The 21,520-nt window shown below is 42.1% G+C and overlaps 1 protein-coding gene across 6 annotated transcripts in view; it reads left to right on the top strand.

Annotated features, from left to right (window-relative positions):
- Positions 1 to 21,520, top strand: part of TPGS2 (tubulin polyglutamylase complex subunit 2) — a 48,046-nt gene that overhangs the window by 3,648 nt on the left and 22,878 nt on the right. The window contains exons 1-7 of one of the 6 annotated variants that reach the window (XM_042831146.1): positions 2,272 to 2,332; positions 7,885 to 8,296; positions 12,603 to 12,690; positions 15,345 to 15,476; positions 16,605 to 16,718; positions 18,211 to 18,371; positions 20,249 to 20,814. In XM_042831146.1, the coding sequence (XP_042687080.1) occupies positions 12,648 to 12,690; positions 15,345 to 15,476; positions 16,605 to 16,718; positions 18,211 to 18,371; positions 20,249 to 20,491 (693 nt within the window). In that variant the 5' untranslated portion in view covers positions 2,272 to 2,332; positions 7,885 to 8,296; positions 12,603 to 12,647 and the 3' untranslated portion in view covers positions 20,492 to 20,814. Of the gene's footprint in view, positions 1 to 2,251; positions 2,333 to 7,884; positions 8,297 to 8,954; positions 9,037 to 12,602; positions 12,691 to 15,344; positions 15,477 to 16,604; positions 16,719 to 18,210; positions 18,372 to 18,607; positions 20,815 to 21,520 lie in introns of those variants that run through there. The other 5 variants (XM_042831143.1, XM_042831142.1, XM_042831147.1 and 2 more) reach the window with 5 other exon arrangements.

Here is a 21,520-nt window from a genome sequence, read left to right as displayed (position 1 = left end):
GCTATGCTTCAGCCTTTACCTCTTTATTCACTAAAATGTAACAACGTGGACAGTTCCACAAAGATCCTGAATGTTTATCCAACTTCCAGAAAGTATTAGCAGTAGTTTAAAGACTGACAGTACCGTGATTTCCTGCTGCGGCTCTGTCCAATGACCATTATTATGGTCATTCTTTCAGATTAATACTGCAAACCATTTTTGGAAGCTTCCACATGGAATTTCCAGAAAACAGGACTCATTTTACTGTGATCTGCATTCAGAGGAGTTAATTGGGAAGAGTGCTCTCAACTAGTTAAGCTTTATCCTGTATCTTTTCTCTAATCTAATTGGCCTTCTGATTTTTTTTTTTCTATCTGGAAGAAAAAGCTACCCATGGCAGACTTATCTTTTTTTTCCTCCTTAATATTTAGTGGAGCTCCCATCTATACTTAAACAGATCTGTTAAATGTGGTATTCAGTTCACCCACAGGGTATTTTTAACATAACATTCAGGATTTTAAGATGGAGTTTCTTTTTCTTTTGATCTTGGATTTGGTTTAGACCTCTTTAGAAGTTGCAGTTTACTTATTCTTAGACATCTTCCTATGACTGATAGGATATTAAGTTTTCCATCATCCCAGCTGAGCCTTTGTGTGTGATGAATTAAATATCCCTGCTGTTTTCTTTGATCATAGAAATAACAATTACTCTGTTATTATAATCTCTTAGCATGTTTTAAGACTTGCGTAGCTTAGAAGGAAAAGACCGGTTAGATCATCGATTCCCCACACTTCTTTAGACAGAGAATATGTACAAAAGGCTTTTGAGCAAGAGGCAGATCCCCCAAGCAGGCACCCAATGATTGAAGTAAAACTTGGCAGAGCATCAGAGAGTCTTTGTATCTTGGGGCATTGGCTAGAAGGATTACTTAGGTGACGTACTACTTTTATTTTTACTTGGAGTTTGGTTTTCTGATGCTATATTTTGTCTTTTAAGTTCTCTATCCCATTTAAAAAGAAAAAGGAAATTAAAACACAGTTCAGGCTTCCTTAATCTGAGTGTTACTCTTCTGCTAGCAGAGCAGACAAGGGCAACACCACTGTAAGAATTAAAAGCCTAGCTCTAGAGATAAAAACCAAACTAAAGCTTTCTGGTACCTGTCTTTCCTGTCTACTGCACTTTGTATATTTTATCAGAAAGCAATTACAGTATGTGTGACTGCTCTGGTAGCCAATGCTTTCACAGCAGAGCCAGTCTTGAAAGCTCTGCATAGTGATCATTTCTACTCTACAGCCCTGTGTGCTGGGCTTGCAATTCCCACAACAAGAAGTAAGTAGTATTTTTGGATTAGTTCCAAAGTGAATGAAGTCAGTGGGAATTATTTTGGTTGGCTGTAGATGAAGTAAAACATTATAAAATAATAAGTGCAAGGGAGACTGTTCTGTCATACACCTGCAAGGATAGCACAATCTAGATTAGTATCTTGCATTTATGTAGCATTCTTTTTCATAAAATATTGAGATGATTTTTATAAATGATGAGCTCAATGCTTATAATAGATGTGCATGTGTCCAGCTGGGATTGCAGAGAACTGATGTTTGCCCATACAGGTCCTTTCAGCAGGACCAGATTCTGATCCCTAAACTCAGAACGGAAATGCGCCTGTCTTTCTGGATTATGGTTGTTAAAAATTCATGGTAACACTGCATGACATCTTATGTCAAGTATCATTCCCAACTGAAACCACAGGGCATGCTTACAAACAGCAATTCTTCTTTACTTTGAGTTTGCCCAGTTGCCATGGTTGATTTTTCAATAAAGTATCTGCAAATGACCAGACTCTGAAGGCAGAATGTCCTTGTGTACATGCGCTTGTGCAGATGCACACTTGTTTTATTTCTTAATGCATATATGTATATGTAATCACAGAATCACAGAATGGTAGGGGTTGGAAGGGACCTCCAGAGATCATCGAGTCCAACCCCCCTGCCAAAGCAGGTTCCCTACAGCAGGTCGCACAGGTAATGTGTGTGCATAAGGTATTATGTGTATCTCAGCCATCGAGGGGTGGCATCTTGTGCAGCACTAGGCATTCTTGTGTCAAGACACACATTACAGGAAAGAGAAAGTGACTGCTCAGTCACAAGCACGATGTCTCCAGTTATTAATGCCATTTTCTGAGTTGTCATTCAGGTTAATTTGCAAAATTATATGCCTAACAATGCTTGGTCTCACCCATGCCAGCAGTAAACATGCTCCTCTTTTCCGTTTAGAGACTTCACCAGGTGTTTCTGATGTGACATTAGTGGAAAAGAAGCCAGCTGATCGCCATGCAATTATTTCATGGGAGCAAGTGAGTATTTTTGTGATAATTCTGCAGTGAGTTTAGTCTGAACATACAGCAGTCCATGGAGAATGTCTAATGCAATGGCTATCTTGTGTTTGTGATGCCACCTGTTAGCAAGTTTGATGCAAGTTGTTGGTTCTTGTTTGTTTGTTTTGGTTTTGGTCTTTTTTTAATCAGTTATTACTCTGCTTTTAGGCTGCCATATGCACCTGATCTGTTAGGGAAATATCACTAGCTTGGAGATGTTCAGAACAACTCCTCTAAGAAGGAGAAGTATTAGTGACTCAGTGGAAACTAGACATTGTCTGACTCAGGATTGAAATCATTCTCCAACACACTTTTGGGCAAGATTAGGCTCTTTTTACTTATGGGCTTTAGAGGTGAAAGCCTGAAGCTGGAAATTACGTATGAGCCACCAATCCATTCCAATTATCCATTCCGCTTTTCAGCTAATCACTTCCATTTCTCATAATCCCCGCTTTCTCTTTGGCTACACACCCAATCTTTTCCTTGGAGTATGTCCCAGTATCTGTTCAAGAAGACTGTAGTCCATGTGCTAACTCATCACCCCAATAGCTGACTTCACTCTACCAGGCTGTCCGTTCATGAACGCTCATGGGAGTTTGGTGGACAGAGGTGACATTTAAGTCTCTTTTTTGAGCGTATGTACATTTATCAGTCCCATGACCATGTGAGAGTAACCGTTTTCTAGTTATTTCTCATGTGCTGGGAAGGGATGGTTGTACCTCTTCCACCTTTGGAACATAGTTGAGGATGGAGCTGGGAGAATAATCTGCCATCTGACTCTGACTATGCCTGATGAATACACATGATCACAGAAGCTGCACTTGTTTCCACTACCTAAAATAACTTCCCCTTTAATATCACGCTATGCACAGTTTTTTTCTAAAATGTTGTGCTAGGTCTAGTAATATCCCATCCTGACTGGTGTCACTTATTTGTAATTTACCTGTGTTAGTATCTAAAACATGCACAGTAGCCAATAACTGTGGTCAGGCAGAAATGTATGGTTTTTCAGCTTCATGTGAACTGATTCCTGATTTCGTTTAGCTGTTGTTCAGGTGTTGGAATAACTGGGCTGGAAAATCAGAAGCACCCTGGCTGTGAGCCAGCTCAGATCCGGGAGTTCACTCCTTTTTCTGTAGAGTGGAGATGGCTGACCCTGCAGAGCATGTTGTTGTTCTCATTTCCAGGTGGTCTTATCCTCAAAATCCATTTCGTTTTGTTCCAAATTTGAACTATCCTTGTAAAACCAAACTTTGAAATGCTTCAGCCAACACTTTGTTTCAAAGTTATCAAAACAAGACTTCAGCTTTTTTCTTCCTAATGAAAAACTAGGTAAGTTGTGGAAGTAAATTATGAATCATAGAATCATAGAATTGCTTAGGTTGGAAAAGACCTTAAAGATCATCAAGTCCAACCAGCACATAACCGTGCTACCCTACCTCTAACAATCCTCTGCTAAATCATGTCCCTGAGCACCACATCCAAACAGCTTTTAAACACGTCCAGGGATGGTGACTCAACCACCTCCCTGGGGAGCCTATTCCAGTGCTTAACAACCCTTTCTGTAAAGAAGTGTTTCCTGATATCCAACCTAAATCTCCCGTGGCACAACTTGAGGCTGTTTCCCCCCCTCCTGTCACCTGTCACCAGTGAGAAGACACTAACCTCACTCTCACTGTAAGCATTCAGATATTGGAAGAGAGCAATAAGGTCTCCCCTCAGCCTTCTCTTCCCCAGTCTAAACAGCCCCAGTTCCTTCAGTCTTTCCTCATAGGGCACATTCTCCAAGCCCTTCACCAGCCTTGTTGCCCTTTTTTGGACCTGCTCCAGCACCTCCATGTCCTTTCTGTACTGAGGTGCCCAAAACTGAACACAGCCCTTGAGGTGACGCCTCTCCAGTGCCAAGTACAGGGGCAGGATGACTTCCCTAGTCCTGCTCACCACCACTCCTCATACAAGCCAGGATGCCACTGGCCTTCTTGGCCACCTGGGCACACTGCTGGCTCATGTTCAGCCGACTGCCCACCAGTACCCCAAGGTCCCTTTCTGTCAGGCAGCTTTCCAGCCACTCCTCTCCTACAGACTCATCTGCAGGGTTGCCTGGGATTGTTGTGAACAAAATGCAGGACTCAATTCTTGGCGCTATTGAAACTCATACTGTTTACATTGGCCCATCAAACCAGTCTATCCAGGTCCCTCTGCAGTGCCCTTCTCCCCTCAGGCAGATCAACACTCCCTCCCAACTTGGTGTCGTCTGCAGACTCTGAGGGTGCACTCAGTCCCCTGATCAAGCTTCTTAATGAAGATGTTAAATAGGAGTGGCCCACACCGAGCCCTGCAGGATGCTGCTCTGGTGTAAAACTGTATTTAACTCCATTGACCACAACTCTTTGGGCCCGGCCATCCAGCTGTTCTTTCACCCAGTGGAGCGTATGCCATCCAAACAGTGGGCAGGCAGCTTCTGCTCAAGGATGTTGTGGTGGACAGTGTCAAAGGGTTTACTGAAATCCTGGTAGACCACATCGACAGCCTTACCCTCATCCACTAAGTGGGTTACCTTGTCATAGAATGAAATGAGGTTTGTCAGACAGGATCTACCAATTGGAGTTCTGTCATCTGGAGAACTGCATCCAGTTCTGGGCTCCCCAGTACAAAAAAGACAGGGATCTCTTGGAAAGAGTCCAGCGGAGGGCCACAAAGATGGTGAAGGGCCTGGAGCATCTCTGCTATGAAGAAAGGCTGAGTGAACTGGGTCTGTTCAGCCTTGAGAAAAGAAGACTGAGGGGGGACCTGATCCAGGTCTATAAATATCTGAGGTGTGGGGGGCAGAATGGCGAGGCTGGACTCTTTTCAGTGGTGAGTGGAGACAGGACAAGGGGAAACGGCTTAGGGAGGTGGTGGAGTCTCCTTCTCTGGAGATGTTCCAGACCTGCCTGGATGCCTGCCTGTCCGACCTGCTTTAGGGAACCTGCTTTTGCAGGGGGTTGGACTCGATGATCTCTGGAGGTCCCTTCCAACCCCTACAGTTCTGTGATTCTGTGATTTTAAAGCCGTGTTGACTGGTCCTGATCCCCTGGCTGACCTTTAATTTGTCCATGATGGCTCCCAGGGTTACCTATCTGTTCTATATCCTTCTATAGCACCAAGGTGAGACTGATAGGTCTAGCTCCCAGGATCATCTTTCCAGCCCTTTTTGAAGATGGCTGTCACATTTGCTAGTCTCCAGTCTGCCAGGACATCCCCAGTTAGCCAGGACTGCTTAAGAATGACGGAGCATGGCTTGGCAACCACATCCACCAACTCCCTCAGCACTCTAGAGTACGATCCATCCAGCCTCATGGACCTGTGAGCATCCAGATTTCAGAGCAGGTCCAAAACTATCTCATCATGAATCATGCATGGCCTATTCTGTTCCCCATTCCTATCTATCAGAGCAACGGGCTGTGTTTCCAGAGAGTAACAGGTCTTACTATTAAAGACAGGCAAAGAAGGCATTAAGTACCTCAGCCTTATTCTGATCCTTGTTCGCCAAGTTGCTCTCAGCGTCCAACAAGTGATGGAGATTCTCCCCAGCCCTCCTCTTACTGTTGATATATTTATAGAAATATTTATTTTTGTATCTTACCTGAAGATTAAGTAGACACAGTTGGACTGGACTAATAATAGTGAAGGAGTTTGCTGTTGTTTTTTTTTTTTTCTTTTTGTTTCCAGTTGCATTAATAGAATTTAAATCTCCTTTCCTGGGTTAAAAGATAAGTATATTTTTCCCAATATTTCCTGAACTTGGAGATGAAGCCTAATGTCCAACACAGTCCACATAACTGCAGGATGTCCTGCATGACAATTGTTCAACATTTTATAAGGCTCTTCAAGGATGAACTTTTCTCCGAGCTCCTCTTACTTGAATCTGCAAGGTTGTAACACTGAGTTTACTTGCATCCCTGCTTTCTCATAGCCACTAGGTGGCAACAGTTGTGCATATAATGCCTTACTCCGTAGCTGAGATTTTAACTAGATCTTGTCACAGCCTGTATTTTTGAACTCTCTCTACTTATTTGGTAGGAAAATGATTGCAGGAGGTTTTGTGCAGTGCAGAGAAGGTTGATCAAACTATTCCCAAAGTTGTACTCTTTTCTCCAAAAGAATCCTCTCTTTCTACTGAGACTCACCAAATAAAAGATCTGTTTTTAAGACTTTTTTTCTAAATGTTTTTCTAGAAGCATTTTTTTTTTCATTCGCATTTCAGCTTTGCAGAGGGAAGGTATTTCTGCCAAGAGAAAATCCATAGCATACAGAAATTCTTATAAAAAAAACCAGAATTACTTAATTACGAATGATTAAATTTGTATTTTAACAATGTTGGCAACATGCATTGCATTGCTTCTCTCAACCAGCTCTGTTTATTAAAATGAGCTGTGCCTGATTTGTACTAGTATTTAACTGACTATAATGATGGAAGTTTTAAAGTCTTATCACCAGTTAGTGCCATGAGTTCCGCAGAGGAAGGCAAGCTTTATTTCAGGTTACAGTGCAGTAAGACAGCAGGAGAGCAAAAGAGATTTTTCCAAGGCTTTTTGTAGACACGGGTTGGAAAAGCATACCCGAGATCAGTCTTGGATATTTTTTTTTTTTTTACAAATCTGGACACTCACAGAAATATTTGAGATATGTGTTCATCAAGTATTTGTATGGGTAACATCACTTCCCGTAAAACTTACAGAATTCCAAAAAATTTTAGTGAAAGCAGGTAATTTTTTTTCATGTTTCCTAATGTTTCATAGCTGCCAAGATGTTATCTTTTCCCAAAGAAAGCGAGACAAGCAGTAGAAGGGAGAGTAAAGACAGTTTTCAGGCCACTGAAATGCCAGTGCTAATAACTATCTTGTTATGAATCAGTTGCCACTCTTAAAATTAGATTGGCAACTGCCTTGCTATCCCCTATGTGCAGTTTGTAAAAGCAGCCATTTTACTAAATTATATCCAGGAGACACTCTGGTATCTGCAGTGACAGAGTCTGTTCTAAATTTTCTTTTTGCTTCAACCAGATTAGAAATAAGTCACTCAGCTCATTGTTTTGCTTTTCAAAAATACAAATTTACATCTGCTAGGGGGAGCTGAGAGTCCCAGACCTCTGCATCTGAGCAAGCCATACAGAATGAAATGAATTTTGCCTGTCCCTATAACTGGCTTGTACACAGTGTCCAAACTGCCGTCAACTTGCTCTTAGTGATCCTTGCCCAGTAATGCTGTGCAGCATTGATATTCTGCAACTCTAGTTGACAAATTTTTTGTTTCTTCTTATACTCTTCGTTGACAAAAGGCCTCATGTAGTCTGGGACTTTACTGCTGTGGGCTGTCTTAGGCTGCCAGACAATTCAGAAACTTCAGATCAATCTGACTGGGAACTGAGGTGATTGTTCCTGGCACTTTTAGACGTCTTCCTCAGCATGTTTACCATATCTCATTTTGACTCAAAGATCTGTATGTGGGTGCATACATCCACAGAGGCTTTTCTTTCCATCTTTTTGCAGTGCTCTCCAAGAGCATTAGGTGGACTTGCAGTCCGTGACACCCAGGAACACACAGACTCTGCCAGCCTTGAATCTGCCTTATAATCCTGCATGTGAGAGCTGGGAAAGTGAATCCAGCAGAACTGGTGCACAAGACAAGTGTATTTCCTCAAACTGCCTGAAAGGGAACAGGTTGGAAACCTTCGGATGGCAGTTGATGATTCTGACACAGCATTCTCATCTTGGGGATCCTTATGATATTCTGATATAAAGTAGTGGCTACACCACACCATCTTCAAGAAAACTAGCAAATCATGTTCTGTGCAGCGGGGAATTGGGCCCACTCCAGCCCTGTGCCTTTTCATAAGTGGAAGGGATTGAAAATACAAGGAGGCTTGTCCTGGGAACCATACCTGGATAAAGGTTACAACAGGTGAACAAGAATTTCTCAGTATGTTGTATGTAATATTGTCTGCCATCAGTGGACTGTGCTTTGTTGAGAGACCATTTGAGGATATTATGGACAGCAACCAAAAGAAAGAGACCTCACACATTGTATTGGTCATTTGGGATATTCTGTTTTATGAGCAAATGAGTGTAACCAGATGACTGGGGCAAAAACAGCTGCTCAACAGGGCTGTGGTTAAGCCCTTTCTGACAAGTTATTAGGAAGGTTGTATTTTACGAGTTTGGAGATCACCAATCATGGAAACTGCAGTTGATCAGAGGGAATACAGCTTCTTGAGAGAAAGCCTATCTTTTATATTTAATAGTGGATTGTTTATCTGACTCTACTGTCAGAAAATTGCTGTTTTGAAGTAATGTGGCTAAGCACAGTGTGACATACTGGTCAGTTCTCTCTGTCAGATGGAAGAGATAGGTACAAATAAAGCTTTTTTGAGTTTATATGGGCCCCAGATTTGCACAGCATTTTAAAGCACCACTTGGAGTGTCATCCAAGAGGACTTATTTAGGAGAATCCAAAAATAAAGTTGGAAAAACACGCACACGCTGTTCTTGCCTTCCAGAAAAGGAAGATTCAGAGCAGAATGCCTTCCCAGATATGACTTTTATGCAGGGACTAGTCATTCCAATTGATGTAGTTCGCCTGCTTACAGGAAAACACCCACTGAAGTCAAGGGAGCTGTTCTTCTATATGTTTTTACTGCTGAGGTAGGTCAGTACAGAATTGAGGGGTGGGATGTTAGAAAGTACTGTGTAAACATTTGTACTCTTTGTAGCAGGTCTGTCATATTTTCTGTTTTTTGTAGTTTTAAACATAGGCGCTGTCCTTGCAGATACAGCTTGGAATTAGAAGTGGTGAAAGTGCAGCATGAAATTATAAATATTTAGAACTGAGAAGAACCCTAAGAATAAGGTGTGTTGCTAAAGGCATTTGAAGAACTTCAGATATGTCCATGTGTTTTAGTAATGTTCTGAAACTTACCACCAGGCCCTTGGCCATCAGCAGGTTCTCATTAAATGACAGTAAGTTCTTCTCAAAGTTTCTCTGGTATCAGACTCTCTTCTTCAGTAGTACTCATTTCTGGAGTTTTTCTGAAACTGGGTTAGGAAGAACTGTGTTAGTAACTGGGCTGCTAATGGGCCAAGTAAAGCACACTGCCTACTTGTAAGCTGCAAAGTCATTAGTATCTGGGACTTACCATCAGTAGTCTGTAGGCATAAATTTGGATATGCCTGAAAAGTACATTATTTAGCATGCGGGATTGAAAGCTGTGTGTGGGTTAAAGGCTCCTGCACTGTGTGCATGCCAGAGTTTAGAGGACAGGAACTGTAACAACTCAGGGATCAGTGTTGGGACCAATGCTGTTCTTTGTGGTGACATGGACAGTAGGATCGAGTGCCCCCTCAGCAGGTTTGCAGACAACACCAATCTTAGAGATGCAGTTGACACACTACAGGGAGAGTGCCATCCAAAGGGACCTGGGCAGGCTGGAGATGTGAGCCTATGCCAACCTCATGAAGTTCAACAGGGCCAAGTGCAACATCCTGCATCTGGGTTGGAGCAGTCTCAAGCACACATACATGTTGGGCATGGAATGACTTGAGAGCAGCCCTGAGGAGAAGGATTTGGGGGTGTCAACTAATGAAAGACTCAACATAAGCTGGCAACGTGCAGTTGCAGCTCAGAGGGCCAACCATATGCTGGGTTGCATCAAGAGAAGCAGAGCAGCAGGTCAAGGGAGATGATTCTGCCCCTCTGCTCTGCTCTCATGAGACCCCACCTGGAGTACTGCATCCAGATCTGCAGCCCCCAACACAAGAAAGACACTCTTCAGCCTGGAGAAGGCTTCAAGGAGATGTTGTAGCCTTCCAAGAACTAAAGGGGCCCACATGAAAGCCAGGGAGGGACTTTTTATAAGGGCATGTAGCGGTAGGTTGAGGGATACAGTTTTTAAGTGGAAGAGGGTTGGTTAAGGCTACATATGAGGAAGAAGTTCTTTACCGTGAGTTATGTGAGGGTGGTGAGCCTCTGGAACAGGTTGCCCAGAAATGTTATGGATGCCCCATTCCTGGAAGCATTCAAGGCCAGGCTGGATGGGGCTTTGAGCAGCCTGGTCTAGCAGGAGGTGCCCCTGCCTGTAGTAGGGGGTTGGAACTAGATGGCCTTAAAGGTCCCTTCCAACCCAAACCATTCTTTGATTCTGTGATTTTATATGACTGTGATTTAACAAGCAGGAAGGCTGGCTAGATCCTTGGGAAGGAATATGGCCAGGAGAAGGACAGTACCTGTCCTTCTCTATGTCAATTCATAATGACCTGAAATCAGCAGTGTGGCTGAATGTACAGCTGGGAGGCAGGTCCTGTTGGATAGAGGCATTGAGTCAAAATCCAGGCGGACAACTGGATTTGTGCGGGCTACAAACATGGGGAACAATCTTATCACAATCTCTAGTTACAAATCCAGTCTCAGCTGAGGGAATGCTAGAAAGCTGTTACTACAACACCTCTGCTTTCTCCAAGGCAATTCTGTAGCTGCTCTGAAACTTGTCAAGGCCTCTGAGGCTAAGCTGTGAATCCTTGAATAACATCTGGCTCTGTGCTAGGATTAGCTTTATATACAGGGGACAACACAGCTGACCTTAATGCTCTTAAAGTTTGTAATCTCATAGTTTCTTGTTTGGGTGTCAAATTCACTGCATGAAGACCCGGCCACGTCCAACAGGATATTTTTTAAACTGGATGAATGGAAGAAGTAAACCATTTTTGGAAAAGGCTGAAAATCCTGTCACAAAAGTACTTAAGTCACCAGATAGACTGTGGCAGATTTCATATTATTTGTTTATTTTCCTGGTAAAATGGGGCTGCCTGAATCCTGTAGCTATATACATGTCTCAGACCTATGCTTTAAAGAAGTTGTCTGTCCTTCTGGTTTAATGAGGGTTTATCTCCCAAAGGGCTTGTTTGTGTCATTGAGAAGATTTAATAGCATTGGGACTAAAAGAGAGAATGACCACAATTTTGCAGCTTGGAGATCTAACCTGCAATTAGGAAATCTTTTTCTCAGTGAAGACAATGCAGCCCTTGGAGAAATTAATACAGAGGCTGTGGGACCTGTATCATTGGAGCTTTTAAAGATTCAGCAAGACAAAGCCACAGCTACCAGTATTATATTTCAATACTTCTAATTATTAAACTCTCTTGAGTGTTGGGGTCTGATTCTCTCTTGGAATCCTGGGTTTGAAGACACTTTAAATGTAAACTCACTTCAATCTTTTTTGATCTCTTTTTTTCACTCAAACAACTGCAAAGCAGCCAGTAACTCTTTTAGTTATACGTGTTGCTTATCTTTTTAAAACTGACTTGCTTCTGTACTGTTCTGTTTTGCATCAGTGGGAGTGAAGGATCTGCGTGTGTGAAGGATCCGCACCTATTTCCAGGGGCAGTCCCTGCAATTGGCTATAGCTCTGATATGGGCTTTTAGTTATTCTGAAGATTAAGCCTTTAAACTTTTTTTTTCATATATGTTGTTTAACTTGAGAGTCTGAGTTAAGGCTTCTTCTACAACCTCAATATGTATAGGAGAAGGATCCTGGCTTTTAGAAGCCTCTTAATGCTGCAATTGCTCCTTTTGCAGTTGGCTCAGGAGAAAGCATTCTTAGGAGCCCCAACCCAGTGCCAAAGTGTGGTGGGTTGAAACCAGGCTGAGGCTTTCTGTGAGTCTGATTGTTTGTGTGTGTGCACATTTACTGTTAATTGAAATGTGAAATCTGCCTGACTATGGGCTGTACTGAATCTGTTCTCCTCTCACCTGCCTGGAACTGAAAGCCCTTTGAAGAAAAGAGTCACTGTGCTACTATTATACGTGATTTAGTGGAATAGGTGGGTTTAGTCTGACTTCACTTAAAATGCAACTCTATTCTTATAAGACATACATATATGAAAACAAATATGTCCTTTTACCTCTGATCCTGGAAAGACATTGAGTATATTGTCTCAATGGGGAAACAGTCCTGTGACGAACTGCTCGATAGTTCAAAAATTGTGAAATTTTCCCAATTTTCCCTCTACGTCTTTGTTGATAGTATAGCATGGTCTCAAGAAATGTGCAGTTTTCTGCCAGGTTTAGATTGAAATATTTGGCCTGATTTGAGTCATGTAGGAGCTGAGCAGGACACTTGGTGGCAACTATTTCTGTACCAATATTTAGTTTCTCTTTGGGTTTGAGGCATGTTCTGCATTTCCCCTTAATACTTAAATCCTCTTGTGATTTGCAGAAAAATGCCTGCATATTGCCTGAGGATTTAAAGAACTTCTATCTGATGACTGATGGCTTCCAGATGACCTGGAGTGTAAAAATCGACGGTAAGTGCATGTGTTTGTTTCAGCTGATGCCCTTATATCTTGCAGATAATCCTTCCTTTGCAGAACCTCTTTAATCTCAAGCTTTCTTTTTGCAGTCTGTTTGAATGAAAAACTAGGACCGTTCCTTAACTCGGAAAAAAATTGAGTTGTTTGCTTCTAGTTGGCAACTTCATCAGTCACTAGAAAACTGATCTCTGATTTAATAAGTGATTGCAGATCTGCACTGGATTGTAGGCTGTTTTAGAAGTATCTTGATGGGGAAAAAAATCGAAAGTCCTTTACTGATGCACCAGGACAAAAGCTGCTGTTTGCATATGCTGAACTTGTGCAAAAGAGACAAATGCCAAACACATTCTCAAAACCAAACAAGGCTTTATGACAGAAACTATTCTGTATTACATTGGCCATCTGTCAACATCCAGATTTAGGTATGTTTTTTAAATCTAGTACCTAGACTCTCTTTGTAATTTTTGGAGAGAGAAACAGATCTAGCAGATCTAGATCTATCCAGGATAGTTATCCTATTAAAAAGCAGTAAGAGTGACCCACAGAAAATGCCTCTTTCTCATTGAAAGTATATGTATATACAATCCAGATTACCTGGAGTGTGCACTCATTTTAAACTGGCAGACCAAATAAAAGGTCAGAATGAGGACTTTGTGCTGACAGCATAATCCCTCTCCCTTTTTCTACTTCTTTGGTACTGGGAGGGAACTGTCCTTCGCTATCACATAAGTATGTCCATTACTCATTGGATTACGAACCATAATGAGTGCTGTAGAAAGTTCTTCACATCACTGTCTTCACATTAGTATCTTCCATGTCTCTCTGCTCCATCTGGTGACCGTAATCTGAGGAAAATTGATCTGTTGAAGCTATTTGACTGAGCCCAAAGGAGAAAAGCAGAAAGACCATGACAGTTGCAAAAGATTATCTTCTTTGCCTTTTACCCTACACAACTAAAGTGGAAGATACAATTCTCACATAGTTCTCTTTCTGAGTTAATAGAAGCCCAACTCAGTCATGCACCTGAGCAGAGGTCATGCAGTTTAATATGGGGTTTTTCCTGAGGAAGTGGGATTTCATTTGAAATACCAGGCTGTGACACCTGCACTGAAGTCCCATAATGTTTCAAGTGGGTTTTGGAGTGTTGTGACCACTGAAGAATCTGGCTTTCAGAGCACACAAGTTTCCAGAGTCCAAGAAGGTCCATAAGGGTCTTGTTTAAGCAACCATCTTTCTGTGCTTTCTGAAGCCCTCCATGCTGCTATGTGGCCAGATGGAGTGCTTCTGACAAGTGACCAGTCCTTACAATTCTCTCGAGAACACGAACATGCCATCACACTGATGAAAACCTGTTTTAGGGTGGAGCTTAGAAGGATGTGTGAGGTGGAAGAAGACAGGCTGTCTAGTACTGTGTGAAGGGGTGGCTCCTTGTAGCAAGGGCAGCAGCAAAAACAAACTGCTATGTGGAGGTGAATGTTACTAGCTAAGATTTTCAATAACCAATTCCACAGGAGTGGACTAGCAGCTGCAGCACAGATCTAGTCTGCAGTGCAGTTCTCATTTGCACAGCACCAAGATGTGATATGAACAGCAGTTTCTTTTCTGTAATGAATTATAGAAATTAGATTTGTTCCAAATTACAGCAAATAAAAGTGAGTTGAAATTTCCTTTATTTTGCAGTGCAGCAGAAGATGCTGACCTGCTGTTGTTTGAAAATGCCTTTTTTTTTCCTCTCATGGAGCCCAACTTTGTTAACTGTAACTAGGCTTGCTGGGGTCCCCATCTGTTTTAGAGGAGCTTAGAATCATGGAATTGCTTAGGTTGGAAAAGACCTTAAAGATCATCAAGTCCAACCAGCACATAACCGTGCTACCCTACCTCTAACAATCCTCTGCTAAATCATGTCCCTGAGCACCACATCCAAACAGCTTTTAAACACGTCCAGGGATGGTGACTCAACCACCTCCCTGGGGAGCCTATTCCAGTGCTTAACAACCCTTTCTGTTAAGAAGTGTTTCCTGATATCCAACCTAAATCTCCCCTGGTGCAACTTGAGGCCGTTTCCCCCCCTCCTGTCACCTGTCACCAGTGAGAAGACAACACCAACCCCACTCTCACTGCAAGCACCTTTCAGATATTGGAAGAGAGCAATAAGGTCTCCCCTCAGCCTCCTCTTCCCCAGACTAAACAGCCCCAGTTCCTTCAGTCTTTCCTCATAGGGCACATTCTCCAAGCCCTTCACCAGCCTTGTTGCCCTTTTTTGGACCTGCTCCAGCACCTCCATGTCCTTTCTGTACTGAGGTGCCCAAAACTGAACACAGCCCTTGAGGTGAGGCCTCGCCAGTGCCAAGTACAGGGGCAGGATGACTTCCCTAGTCCTGCTCACCACCACTCCTCATACAAGCGAGGATGCCACTGGCCTTCTTGGCCACCTGGGCACACTGCTGGCTCATGTTCAGCCGACTGCCCACCAGTACCCCAAGGTCCCTTTCTGTCAGGCAGCTTTCCAGCCACTCCTCCCTGTGTCTGTAGGGTTGCCTGGGATTCTTATGACGAAAATGCAGGACTTGAGTATATGTTTGGAGAAAAAGCAATGTGTTCTGTGCTGTCCTAGTACTGGATGTAATTGATGATCTGTTTTATTGCAGATACCCCAGTGCCCCTGGGCTCCATGGTGATTAATAGTGTCTCAAAGCTTTGTCGGCTTGGAGGCTCCTCCATGTACACCGTGCCTAATGCACCATCTCTTGCTGACCTGGAAGGTGACACAGATGAGGAGGGTAAGGTGCTGTTAACAGCTTAGAACAAGTGGTCTGCTTCCTTCCTTTTGAGTTAATGCTACAATATAGCACCTGGATGGGAACAGATGTTTTTTTGTCTCTGCTGGACCATGATACATATTCTTTTAGTCCCCTAGAACTTCCAGATGTAGACCTACATGCTGTGTATCCATGAATCTGTTGGGGATTGTTAACTCTTAATCACCAGTATTATTTTCATTTGTTTTTAACAATCTGTCTATTCTCCTGTTCTGCCTTTTCCCCTTTTTACATTTTTAACTATTTAGACTCAAAGACCTTCATTGATGTACTTACAAGGTGCACTGAGTAGAAATCAGAAACCCATAAGAGTTCTCATCCTGATTTTCATGGAGTGCTGTTTTGAAGAGTACAACTTTCCTGTCCCTCTTCTTCCTCAGAAGCATTAAAATTCAAAACTATATACCACAAGAGTTTACAGCTGCACAGTTCTAAAATGGGCCTGTAGAAAGGCTCTGAGTTGGTTTTGGGCCAGAAGTTGAGTGAGAGTCAGAACATTTGTCTGCTGAGAAAGAGGCTGATGTCACACTGAAGGTGTGAAGAAGTATTTTCTTCGAGTTCATCAAGGTCTTCTATCAAGAGAAAAAGAATAGACAGAATAGACAGAAAAAGAATAGACTTCTTCAGAAAATAAGAAGATAGGGCCAGAAAAAAGGAAGGTGGGTTGAATGAAATAATGGACTTCAGTTGTAGGAAAGAAGATTCAAGATCAGTGTGAGCAAAACTTGTAAGTTATAACCGTGCATTTAGCTGCATGGAAATTATGGCATTGTGAGCACTGGAGATTGTTAAGAAATGATAAGATACCTGTTGTCTGACATCCATAAAGCTGATGCTACCTTATGCCAGGAAAGAACTATAAGGCAGCTTGATGTCTTCTTCAGCCAACTGATTTTGATTCTGTTTTCCTACTGAAACCTTGATTATGTTCAGACCTCTGTCTGAATATAGTCCTTTCCAAGAATTATAAATATAATGGTCTGGTTTAGTTCTTTCTCAGCTAATTTATTAACAACTGCTAAATGAATAGACTGCAGCTGACACATAGTTTTCCAAACATGTTTCAAGATATTTTTTTTCTGCTTTCAGGTAATGAAGACAAACCAGAGAAACCACACTTTGATTCTCGTAGTTTTATTTTTGAATTAGACCCATGCAATGGAAATGGGAAAGTTTGTCTTGTTTATAAGCACACTAAACCAGGTAAGACTGACAAGAGAAAAGTTATCCATCTTTTTTTGCAGATTGTATCTGGGACGCATATACATAGAATCATAAAATTTTGACCTTTGCAATTTATAGATGGACATTTACTGAGACATCCAGCCTCTGCTGAACTCGGTGGCTAAGTCTTACAGTGGCTTAGTTGGAGATAACGCTTTCCCTCCTTTTAAAATTTGAGTCTAAGTTATAACTTCATAATTCTCATGCATAGTGTAATTGTATACTGAAACAGGAAAGCACTCACATATAACCGACAGACAATTATGTTGAAGTAATGCAGTGAGCTAGACTTTCAGCTGCTAACATATGTCTGGTGACTTACATGTCTTACAACAATTCGCTTATGTTTTAATAAGAAACATGAAGTGCTTAGTAGCAAAAGATGGATGACAAAAAAGTCCTCATCTCAGTCAGGCCAATTTAGACTGTTTCAGTCTCCTTGAATGTGCATGCAGACCTCCCAGGTAGGTCAAAATTTGCTGGGGAGAGGTTGAAAGGCAGAACAAAAGACATGAGATGAGCCGTGCTTACTAAAGCATACCAGAAAAGTTTCTTTCAGTCAGGGATCAGTGGAACATGCAGGTCTCTTATAAAGTAGCTGTCATCTGTCAAAGTGCACAGGTCAGTAGGTGTTTGTGTACGTGCATGTACACGGTGGGATTATGCAATTGTGGTACACCTGTTCCTGAGAAAAGCCTTTGTTTGTTATCTTGTGTTTTTAATTGGATATGACTTTAACTTCCAGGGCAGAAACTTACTGCTTGTCATCTGGCTTTCAGTGGCAGTGATTTCAGTCCATGCAATGGATAACCTGAACAAGGGAAAGGAGTGTTGTTTACCGCTGCTGATGTCAGCGTAGGAGACTGTGTTTAATTGACAGCATTCAGTCTCCATTTTCCAAGCAGAATCACTTATTTTTGTGCTGGTAATCTGATGGTGGTTTCTTCAAAGGTTGTTGCCACCAGAGAAATGTTTAATCACTGTTTTGAGATTTTGCAAAATGTTTTTTTGTTGGCAGAATACACTGTCCCATGAGTTATGGACTTTACACAGTAATCTAGATGACCAACAGCTGAGTTAGTTGTTTATATTTTGTGGGGCAGATAAATGTTGGCCATGATAATGCCTTAAAATTACATTACAAAGTTGCTGTTGTCTGAAGATGTTCAATATAGAGTGTCAGTCCCAGGCTAGATAGAAATAGGATTGCATAGGTTTTACAGTGGGGAAAGTGATTGTAATGGCTATTGTGTGATCCTGGGAGAGAAATCAGGATTTCTTCAGACATTAAGCTCTTATCCATTAAACCACTCTCCTGTGGATAATCACCTGTGTTAGTCAGGGATGCTAGGTTTTAGAAGGTGCAGCCTTTTCCATAACTATGTTTTGTCTCCCACTTGACAGTGGGTCAGGGATTGATCTCGCATCGCTATAGAGCAACAATATGTAGTTTCTGCTTGTGTGGTTCTAGTTGTGTCCCCAGACACAGAGATATGGTTCCTAGACAGAGCTCTGTATTGGCATTTCCTCACCAAAACCTTCACAGCCTACTATCGCCTGCTCATCACTCACCTGGGTCTCCCACAGTGGCAGTATGCCTTCACCAGCTACGGAGTCAGCCCTCAAGCCAAGGTAAGACAGTAGAATCCAGCTTGTCAGCATTTTGTGTTAATTATAGATGGGAAAAATATCTTCCAACTTTTGACAGTCTGTAGGCTTAACTAGACCTTCCTACTGAGCCATGGTAGGGGCCATGAGCCCTTCCCTCCTACCATGTTAACAGTCATTTACATCAGTAAATTCACTAACATGGTGTTAATATACTTTTCTCACCTTAACTGATCTCTACCTTTCACCTCTTTTAACAGGTGTGGTAGCTAATTAAGTGCTTGCTTTCTGGACTTGGAGGCCAGCGTCCATTTCCATGACTGCTAGAGGAGATGTAAAGTCATTTGTCTAAGTGATATTTGTCTAGATCAGCTTTCTAGGCATAGCACCAAACAAGATCCCACTGCTAACTAGGTGGAGAGGGAAGTCCAGGCATACATTAGACAGAAGCCCAGAGGAGAACTATCAACTTCAGCTTAGCAAAGAATACCAATTCTTCTCCTGTCCTCATCAGTTGCAAAGGAATATCTTGATAAAAACGGTGCCTAGAAGAGTAATTTAAATGCCAGCAGACACAGAAGCACTCGTAAGAGAACTCCAAGTACAGACAGTCCAGACTCTCTATACCATTAAAGTAGCCATCCTGTTCTGCCAGTAGCCTGCTTAGAGGTTCCTGTTTATTCCTCTGTGCTTGAGTGGGCCTTCAGCCTTAACTTAGCTACTACCTTGTGTGAGCTGACACAGTGCATGCTGGCAAGGCCTGGCAGGTCTTGTTGAATGTCCTGCACTTAACCTACACATGACATGTTGCCTGCCTCAGCCCTGTGTGTGCACTGAAATTATTCGCTATAATCACTGTCGAATTCCCTTCTATCAGATTGTCCCCTTGCATTTCTGTTGTCTTCCCTGTCATACTGTGCACTACCTTGTGGCCAGGGCTGTATGCATAGTATATTAGCACTTGTCTGTGCTCTACCTTTTTTGTAGTTTTCTTGCTAGAATATTTCATTATATTGTGTATTCTCAAAACTTAGCGAAATTATTCATATACTCTCTAATCATTTGCAGCCTTTGTTAGTTTAAATCCTCCTAGTATGTTAACCATTATTGTTTGCAAAGGTCTTTAGAGATGGTACATTAAAGCCCTTTGCCATAAAGCAATATATGAACAGATTTCTATTTATATTTGGTATTGATTTTTTGTTTATCTTCTTAAATAATTCAGTAAGGATGGCCTCAGATTTGTAATACTTTAACCCCTGCAGTTTTATTTCATGACTTCATCAATGGACAACTGATAGGAAAAGCACTGAGATGTAGGATCTTCAGGGCATAATTGTGGGGCATATGGGAACAAAAAAAAAAATCTTGTGGTCACCTCTAAACATTAAATCAGGCTGAAGAGAAACAAACACAAAATCCTTTGTGTCAAGAGTTTAAAAAAAAAAATCGTAATATCGTATGTACGAAGAGAGTGAGGCAGGCTATCTTTTGAGAAGTGCAGCTAAAATTTATATTTCATAAGCACTTTTTCATTCCAGGTTTTTAATCTTTTCTGCTTCTCTGAGCCTAGATAAAAATGGCCTAGTTTCATCTCCTCCCTTTGCTTTTCCTCATATTATTTAAGTGTTATGATGATTAAGAGTTGCTCCTGATAGGAATTACACTGCAGGAAAAATAGTGTTAGGTTTGTTTCTGGTTCTCCTCTTCCTTGTCTGGAATGTGAGGCAGCTCCAGGGCTGTATCCCTATCAGAAGGGACTTTGCACAGTCCTGTAAATTGCAAATTGGTATGCAGATTATGATTAAAATCAGGGCACTAGGATGAGAAGAAACAGGCAGAAAATGTATAATTATAGTTTGATGTTTAACTTACTCCTTCTCCATCATCCTGTCTTCCAGCAATGGTTTAACATGTATAAACCCATAACAATAAACACAACTCTTCTCTCTGAAGAAGCTGATTCCTTTGTAAACAAGCTGGACCCCAATAAGGTATTTAAAAGCAAGAACAAAACTCCAGTGATGAAAAAGAAACAACCCTCCCAGCCAGCAGGTGTCCAAAAGAGCAACACTAACATGCCCTCCACCAAGACTTCCTCACTAGCTGGGAATTCTTCAAGGAAGCGAGACCCACAGATCTGACCCTGAAAAAAGTAAGAAGCTTTGGTGTTTTCTGATGCAAATCTCAGTGGTTCAAACGAGCACCACTTGTGTGAATAGGATGCAAGATTTGCATGAAATATAACCATAGAATCACAGAATCATAGAGTACCCCAAGTTGGAAGGATCATCAACTCCAGCATGTGGTTCTACACAGGACCACCCAAAACTCAGCCGTATCGATGATGACACTTCTTGAGCTCCATCAAGCTTAGTGCCATGACCACTACCCTGGGGAGCCTGTTCCATGCTCATCACCTTCTGGTGAAGAACCTTTTCTTAACACCCATCTGCCCCTCCCCTCACACAGCTCCATGCTGTTCCCTCAGGCCCCGTTGCTGTCACACAGAGCAGAGCTCGGTGCTGCTGTCCACTCCCTGTGAGGAGCTGCAAGCCATCAGGGCTCCCCTGAGCTCCTCTGCTCTGGACTGAACCAACCAAGGGACCTCAGCCACTCCTCACACACCTTGCCCTCTGGACCCTTCATGGAAGGGGTGTATTTCCAGGCAACTTGGATAACAAACCTTGAGGCATTGATTAATTCCGTCCTGCTTGCAGTATGTACTTTTCAGAGGGCATGAAGAAGCCCTTGATGTCATTGCTCTGTAGAGAACCTGTTATTCCTGTATAACTACAGCAGTGAAATGAAAGTAAACTTAAAGTCACTGTTACTTTAATAGATCATTCATGCTGAATTACGGAGTGTATTTCTATCATTTCCTTTCAAAGTAAAGTGACCTTGCATGCTATGGGAGCAGGCTGGAACCCACAGAACAAAGAAATATCTTCCACTTCAGACAGATTCGAACTCTACATTTCCTGTGCTCCTCCCCATTTCTGCTCTGATTACACTGAGGAGGAGCCCAGGGCTTCCATGTCTCTGTGTTGGCCTAGAGACACTTGCTCTACAGTCCAGACCACTTCTTAGACTTTGTACCATTTCTTTTCAGATAGTGATGTCTGTATGATGTCCTTTCCAATTAGCCTGCCAGCAATCAGAACCTGCAAGGT

The sequence above is a fragment of the Centrocercus urophasianus genome, unplaced genomic scaffold, assembly GCF_019232065.1.
Source record: "Centrocercus urophasianus isolate 14NV4802_14NV808 unplaced genomic scaffold, USGS_Curo_1.0 seq_35, whole genome shotgun sequence".
NCBI lineage: Eukaryota > Metazoa > Chordata > Aves > Galliformes > Phasianidae > Centrocercus > Centrocercus urophasianus.
The sequence above is the reverse complement of the archived record's forward strand: the minus strand, read 5'-3'. Positions and strand labels throughout refer to the sequence as shown.